At 44.6% G+C, this 7,922-nt stretch overlaps 3 protein-coding genes across 4 annotated transcripts in view; 2 read left to right on the top strand and 1 right to left on the bottom strand.

Annotated features, from left to right (window-relative positions):
* The first annotated feature begins 86 nt into the window (after positions 1-86).
* On the top strand, positions 87-2,334 carry LOC120446957 (transcription factor grauzone). Its single transcript, XM_039628213.1, has 4 exons — positions 87-287; positions 340-1,118; positions 1,202-1,396; positions 1,456-2,334. Exons 1-4 carry the CDS (start codon positions 171-173, stop codon positions 2,129-2,131), a joined length of 1,767 nt encoding a protein of 588 aa, XP_039484147.1. The 5' UTR covers positions 87-170; the 3' UTR covers positions 2,132-2,334.
* LOC120446955 (vacuolar protein sorting-associated protein 51 homolog) lies at positions 2,256-6,172 on the bottom strand. 2 transcript variants are annotated; one of them, XM_039628209.2, is made up of 7 exons: positions 5,781-6,172; positions 4,791-4,896; positions 3,971-4,722; positions 3,279-3,915; positions 2,692-3,222; positions 2,527-2,639; positions 2,256-2,470 (listed from the first exon to the last, which is right to left on the bottom strand). In XM_039628209.2, exons 2-7 carry the CDS (start codon positions 4,869-4,871, stop codon positions 2,362-2,364), a joined length of 2,223 nt encoding a protein of 740 aa, XP_039484143.1. In that variant the 5' UTR covers positions 4,872-4,896; positions 5,781-6,172; the 3' UTR covers positions 2,256-2,361. The 2 variants fall into 2 exon arrangements, with proteins under 2 accessions (XP_039484143.1, XP_039484142.1); XM_039628208.2 differs by lacking the exon at positions 5,781-6,172 and having other exon boundaries at positions 4,791-4,956.
* LOC120446956 overlaps positions 5,030-7,922 on the top strand; it is a 46,018-nt gene continuing 43,125 nt past the window's right edge. Inside the window, exon 1 of the mRNA XM_039628211.2 lies at positions 5,030-5,232. The gene's annotated coding sequence lies outside the window, so the exon portion shown is untranslated. The remainder of the gene's footprint in view (positions 5,233-7,922) is intronic.

Below are 7,922 nucleotides of genomic sequence, written 5' to 3'. Positions count from 1 at the left end.
TCGATGACCCACAGTTTTCTGCAAACTTCGATTTGTTGTGGTCATATTCGATATCGTGGCCGATAACATCACACGATAATCGCATCTCATATATCGAAGAAGTGTTTATGTTTTGATTTGATATAAAAAAATATATAAATTGGTTTTAGCTTGAATGCATTTATTTAAGCATGATTTGCCGTTTGTGCCTGAACAACGTGAACGATACGGATACGATTCGGATATTCGAGGATGTCGGCCTTTCCCTAAATGTGGCCAATGTGCTGGCCAAATACTTTTGGTTTGAGGTAATTTCATGGTTTGTTATTTTGGTGGCATACGTAAATGTTACAATTGCAGCCAAAAAGCGATGATCCCATATCCACGGTGATATGTTTGACCTGCTGGAACCAGGTGAATGATTTTCACAATTTCTATGTGGCCGTGGAAAGTGCACATCGTTTGCTCACCGAAAGGTTTTCCCTGAAATCTGGCCAAGATCAGGGGAAACTAGAGCACGGTGAGGAACCAGAGCACCAGGAGGAGGAGCAGGATGTGGACCAGGAACTGGGCTTACATGCCAGCGACAGCGAGGCTGGTTCCTTCACCAATGAGCAGTTCCTCACCGAAGTGATAGTGCAGCAGGCGGAGCAGACGGAATCCAACCCACCATTGGAGCAGTTCATCAAAGAAGACCCTGCAACAGAACAGGATGAAGAACATGATCCCACAACCACAGCCACCTTACCCACAGAAGAACGCAGAGAAACGCGATCAACCGCCAAAAGTAAAGCACATCATCCGTTGCCCTCTCCACCAGCTCCTGAAAAATCGAAACCACCGGCGAACAAATCGAGGGCGAAACGAATCTCTTGCAAGACAGAAGGAACCCCACAGAAAAGCAAACGCTATGCGGACTACAAGCAGTGCATGCTGGATATCGATGCCAAGATCTCTGCCCACATGCGACTCACCTGCGACGTTTGTCACGAGGGGCAGGAGACCTTCCTGCTGCTCTGCAAGCATATGCTGCAGGAGCACCATCGCAAGGGGTATGCGATTTGCTGCAATAAGAAGTTCTACAAGCGCTCGTTTCTCACCGATCATATTGATCGTCACGCCGATCCAGAGAAGTTTAAGTGAGTGGTAAAGTGGAGTGAGCCAATCTAAATCAGAAATCCCATTAGTCGAATCCTTAACCAATAAGAACATGTAATTACAGATGCACACAGTGCGACAAGCGATTTGCAGACAAACAGTGCCTGAGGAACCATGAGCTGCTGAAGCATCATCCGGAGGAGGAGAAGACTTTTATGTGCGAGCAGTGTCCCAAAAGATACACTAAGCAGTATCTATTGGATCAGCATCGCGTCATCCACAAGGAGCGCAATGTGGTGTGCGATCTCTGTGAGAGGAGGTACACTTTGGTATAACCCATCTTGAAGTTGTATCACAGATATTTTATTTTTCAAATAGATTTCCCAACCAATCCCTGCTTTGCACGCACGTCAAGATGGCTCATGGCAACTATGGCACTATGTGCGACATCTGCGCCCAGGTTATACGTGGACGAGCTGCCTTCCAGCGACATCAGCTGGAGCACGCTGGTGTCACGGAGCCCAAGGTACAGTGCGACATCTGCGGATCGTGGCACAAGAACAAGCACAGCCTCAAGAAGCATGTGCGGCGACACAATGGCACTGCTGCAACCTGCGATCTGTGTGGAAAGGTTTCGCCCAATCGAAGCGCCATGCTGAGTCACCAGCGATATGTGCATCTCACGGATAGGAAGCACGAATGCAGTGTGTGTGGTAAAGCCTTCAAGAAGGCCATCACACTGAGGGAACACATGACCATGCATACGGGCGAGGTTCTATACAAGTGTCCTCACTGCCCAAAGACCTTTAACTCCAATGCGAATCAGCACACGCATCGTAGGAAGTGTCATCCCAAGGAGTTCGAGGAAGCGCGGAAGGCACGCACCGAGAAACGAAAAGCCATCGGCGAGGAGACACCCAGTGTGTTGACCATCTCAACGGGCGACGGCGATGATGTGGAATCCCACAGCATTCTGCTAGCAAACACCGAGGAGGATCTTAAGAGCGATACCATCGAGTTCACTCTGTGTCTCAGCGCCGATACCACAGATTGAAAATGATTTCTATTTGAAATTTGTTAGATGTACTGGCAGCTCAGTTAAAAATTGGCGACATGGGAATTTGAAAGATTTTTTCTGAAAAATGAAGTCAATTTCCAACACATTTTAGATAATTATCTAAGTTAGAAACAGAACGTTTATTTTTAGATCCTTAGGCTAGCAGCGTTTAACAAAATAGACGGAGATTTTAAGTGGAATGTTGCTTTCAGTTCTGGAAACAAATACTAACCCCGTTCACAAATAATTTCCACAGCATTGGGCTCCATCAAAACGGACTCCAAGCAGCGTTGGACAGCTGAGCCAAGAATCTCGTCCAGCAGGAAGTTCACCAGACTGTCAAAGAAGTGTGTTAGGTCTCTCATGTCTTTCAATTATCGAAGCTAACTCACTTTTCATCGCTTACAAATCGCCAAAGATTCATTTGCAGATAATGGGCATCCACCTGAATCTGCTGGAGTCCGAATTTGCTAAAAGTTCTTAGCCTCACGCACTCCAAAAGAGTCTAAAAACAGAAATCACGTAATTAGCCCGCCAAATTTTATATATTTACTTACTTTTAGACCGATTTTAATGATGCCCATTATAATTGAGGCCTTGGTAAACTCTACTGAGGTGAAGATTTCCACTCGCTCCGAAAACAAGCGATGTATATTGGACACATAGCTGGATTCCAGTTGCGAGGGCGTGTAATTTGACCAATTCGAGCGATATTGTGGCTTTGATGTGGAAGCAAAGTTACTAAAATATGTTTTTCGGCTTGAATCACTGCTGGCTGTGGTGCGGAATCCTGACGCAGCATTCGTGTTTGCCTCGTAAAGACTGGCCACCACCGTCTCGATGCTGCCGAGCTCCTCCACGACCCGCTTCATCACCGCCCGCACAGATCGCGGTTCCAGGCAGTTAAGCCAATCCCTTGTTTCCACGCTCTTGCGTAGCATTTGCGAAATGTTCGTGCCCTGCAGCCGCACATAGGCGTCTAATAGGGATTGTGCCGTTTCCCGCATCTCTGCACATATCTCCGTTTCGTGGGTAAGTGTTGCACTGTTCTCCGAGTCGATTTCGTACAGGTCATCCACCAGAGCAATCTAAGGATTCGGCTTATTAGGAAAATAATACATAAAAGGAGACAGATAAAGCTCACCAGTATGTGGACGCCCTGTTGTTCGAGTTCCAGACATGTTTTGGACAGCACCAGCAATAGATTGGGCGGACTGGAGCTGGAGGCATCTCCGAAACCGCACATCACCTTGGCAATGTGACGCAGGAAGCCAATGAGTAGGTTTTCCCGAATGCCCTCTACGCACAGGGCGCCCTTGTGTTCCGCCTTGATGTTGAATGACCAGTCGGTGCGCAGGAATATGAGCAAGTCCTGCAGTACGCCCTTTATCTTCTCCACCATGGACACATAAAGGTTGCTGATCAGGTCACCGAGATTGAGACCAGCCGCTGCATCGCTCTTGGCGGAAACCAGGGATAGACGCACCGCACTTAAGCTGTCGGCAAAGTGATCTTTGAGGTTTTTGGCATGGGCATCGCAAAGTTGGTGGGCAGCTGAAATAATGATGGATACTGTGTTGCGTTGCACCTCCAAGCCGCGGCAGATATTTCGCATGGCCTGAAGGCGCCGATGAAGACGGTCCAGAGCGCGCAACATCACCTGGGTGTCGCCGTAGCCAATGTCGGATTCAACACGATCCTGCACAAGAGTCAGATACTTTTCTATGTTCTGATTGAGGAAGACATTTAACTCCTGCAGCGCGTTCTCCTGGAAGTCATCGCTAAAAAAGGAATGGATAATACAACTCGTGTAAGTTGAACATAGTGCTAATTTACCGCTCATGCTCGTAGTGCTTGGCAACGAACATGTCAAAGTAGGAGGTCACTACCAGCGCCAGATCGTTGAGAAAACCATCGATGCCCATGTCTACAAACTCCAGCATATCGCGCTCCGTTTGATCCTGCAGCATGACGATTTGCTCGTGCAGTCGTTTGCCCGCGCAAGTCAGCATTTCGCTGGCCAGATCCGAGGTCTTTTCGTCCAGCTGCAGGAGGAGCTCTCCAATTTCCGTCAAGGATTGCGCCGTGTTCCCCGCCCTTTGGAAGTCATTTCGCAATTGCTCCTTGAGATCTGCCATGATGGCGTCGCAGTCTCGCTGAATACCATCGAAGGAGGGCTGGCGACCGTACTGGGCGAACACCTTCTGGGCATGCAGGTAATCCTGGACAGCTTGCGCGTAGTTCTGTTCCTCAATTAGGGACTTTAGTTTGGCTGGCAGTGTGGAGAGGAACTGAAGCCTTTTGAGCAGCGAGTGCTTCTCGGACAGGCGACATAGTTGCGATCTAGTGCCCTGCAGCGTTCCGGTGATTTGCTCACTGAAAGTCGTTATGGACTGCATCTTGGTCATCAGCAGATTCACATCCGTCTCCATCTGCTTGAAGTCATCCTTCATCCGGCGAATTGTATCCGTGGCGGAGATGAACTTGTTGTAGTTCTCGTAGACCAACGTCTGCATATCCGAGTGCAATGTCTGCGTGTCCTTGACCACCGCCGCCTCCGTATCCATAATTTGCTTCAAGGAGCAATCCTAAATTCGTGAGTAATAGCCAAAATGAAGAATTAATAGCTGCAACTTTATCATTTTGGGATTCTTACCTTGAGCAGTCGTTCCAGATACTTTTCCGCATCGAAGTTGGAGCTGTCCATGTCGAAGGGATTGGCTTTGGTTTCAGCCATTTCTCACAATTGTTTTACCACTAGTCTAAATAAATAAATAAACTAAATTTCGTAAACTTGTTGTTGCTGAAGACTTATCGGAATTGTTTTACATATCGATAGGTTGGGGCGTGTTGGTTAACGCACAATTATTTGTACACTCCCAGCTGACTTCCAATGTTGTTATCGATAACGTAAGTGCGCCACAATATCATTTTTCAAACGGTGTTCATAGCCGAAATTTTTATTTTAAAGAAAAAATATTAAGTGATGCCTACATTAAATACAAATATTGTGTCTATTCCAAGTGAATGAAAATGAATGAACAAAATAGTAATTTAGACAGTTAAAAAACAATACAGAATTGTACTATGATGGCCAAGTAAGTAATATGTGCTGCCTTTTACCAAAAGAATTTTAATTTTGTATCCGCTTAATCTGTGTTTATTATTTACTTAATTCCTTATTATACATTTCGATGATGCACCAACTTTTTCTATGAGTAGTAAGACATTATTTGTGCAATGGGATAGTCAAGCAGCAATAAAAATTACAGTGCAAGTCTTTGTTTTATTACCTTTCGTATTGTTTTTCTTTTTTTTTGTTTTTATTTGTAGGCTCATAGGTGTGTGGTAAATTAGTATTAAATCTAGAGAGACGTGAAACTGAGACTAGCTTAATTTTAAAAGCTCTCTGAAATTTATATTTTAATCTTGGCTTTGTTATTGGGAAGCTCCCATTGAAAACTGATAAGGAAATTAATCATTCTTGTGAATAAATAGTATTATTGTTAAAGGTTTCACTAACTTGTACGCAACATGGAGCTATTACTCACTGTTTTCTCACTAATTGTAACTCTTTGGAGCTCTTTTGTGGCTGGTGGTTGGTAACAACAACAAGTTATTTAACAAATGTACTTAATTACTTAACCATTTTGTAGATTGTGTGACGGATCCCGTGACAATGCTGTGCATTTTGGACCCAAATCACGGCAAATAACTTTGTGTGTCACCTTCTCAATAAAGCACAAAAGTAGAACACGATGTGGGCTTCTGTATCCTAAGTAATTCAACAGTCTCCCCAGACTGAGTTACGTGTGGCAAATCGCATTAAACATTCCACGCCCACCGCCTCCACACTACCAGACATGTTTTTTGTTACGGTTTCAATACCCTGTTCTTGGGTATTTCGATACTACGAAGCAGTTTGTAACGCTTATAGAAACATATCGTTTTAATGGTTGACTAAAACAGCTTTACTATCCATTAAACATCATTAAATCACTTCAGCGAAAACGTTTGCCCTACAAACAAGATTTTTAATGGGTATTTTTAGTCTCGTCACATAAAGAAGATTAAGTTCTCTGTACTTCGGCCTGCGTCGTTTTTATTTCTGTGGGAGTTTGTCTGCCCGCCGGCGACCGTGTCAAGTTGAATGAACATGGACAAGTTTTTGCCACTTTCCGAGGGCCGAAAGTTCTCTGTGCTGTATCTCGCATCTGAGTCTCGTTTTTCGGATGCTGTTGCCCCGTAATTTTCCCCTCGTTCCCTTCGTTCCCCTCGTTCGCACTATATTTTATCCTTGCTCCTTTCGCTCTCGTTCCTTTGCGGCGTCTCATTTCAAATACATTAACATTTTGACCTTTCGCAAAAAAGTTCGAGCTGTTGCCGGGGCCGAATTTAATTTCGAGTTGTGTGCAGATTGTGCAAATCACACGCTCTCCAATACCATCAGCCTCCCACTCTTGTCCTGTGCACTGAAAGAAATGTATAGCGAGGCGGTGTAACAAGGATCCTTACTTATTTGGCGTACAAGTTCACAATATTTGATAATCCAAGCTTTCCATTAAATGGATTTCATATTTAGAGGCAGCCTAAGTACTTCAACATGTGGGTATTTTTTCTCAGTGCGCAAATGGCATTGCATACCTGCAGGCACAGGATCCTAAGGTAGGATCCTAGCACACAGCGACACACACACACACACACGGGCTTGTGTGTGTGCCCTGAACTTTGCTTTCATCAAACTGAAAATTGAATTTACGTAAGCCGAGCGAAATATAACAAAAAAGTGAAAAGCTGGAGGACGTGAAGGCGGTGGAAAGCGTCGAACGTGTCAAGGTCAAGTTGCCATTGTCCCAGGTTTTCCACACCTCACTTTCTCCTCCACCTGCGCTCCTCCCCTCGCCTGCGTGCGGCACAGTGAAAGCTGCCCCACCACCCACGCTCAGCCAACTCGTATGTTTTGTGCAGTTTGAAGTGCGCCAAGTCGTTAAATTAATTTCAGTGCACTCAAAAGCAGGAGCAGCGGAAACTGGAGCACACAGCCAGTGCTCATTTTAAACGGATTATGTGTACGGCATTGGAGTGGGCGGTGTGCGGTGGGTGGGTGGTTGGGTGGCAGGTGGAGCAGTTTTTCAGAGATTACTGGAAAGTGGCAAGTGGCCGGAGCCAACAACTGAAGTGAAGCTGCGTGAGTGGACAGCAAATGAAAGGCAAACAAGTCGAGCGCCATAACACACAGCTTTAAGCCAAAGTCAAAGGCTGGGTGGATTTGGCGAAAGGAAAGTGTGGGTGGGAAAACTCAAGTGGCATGGCTGATTTCACTTCGAGCTTTTCAGCTGACACTCAAAAGTTGTTCGTCTGGAAAAAAAATGGCACAAAAGGGAAAAAGTGAGGGAGTTCGAAATAAGTTCACTTAAATGGCAGCAAATCATAAGCAATAAAGCAATTCAATGGACATATTTAACATGTTTTTATTACATTTATTTGTAGTATATCCTTCAATTAAAATCATTTATATTAACTTAAAACTATGGTAAGAAACTAATACAATTTAAATGGCTAATAAAAGCACAAGATGTGTAAAGTTTAGAGCATCATAAATGTTATTATTTTAATAGATAACAAAAAGGAAGATTTCTGTCAGTTCCAGTTGTAAAAACGAATTCATGTTTTTTACACTATCCTTATTTTGCATAGCATGTTAATCATAACCCCTCGCCAATAAATCCGACATTAAATTTATGGTTGCATGGTTTTTAACCACGAGTTTAAGTGCTGCGATAAGGTT

The sequence above is a fragment of the Drosophila santomea genome, chromosome 2R, assembly GCF_016746245.2.
Source record: "Drosophila santomea strain STO CAGO 1482 chromosome 2R, Prin_Dsan_1.1, whole genome shotgun sequence".
Lineage (NCBI taxonomy): Eukaryota > Metazoa > Arthropoda > Insecta > Diptera > Drosophilidae > Drosophila > Drosophila santomea.
The sequence above is the reverse complement of the archived record's forward strand: the minus strand, read 5'-3'. Positions and strand labels throughout refer to the sequence as shown.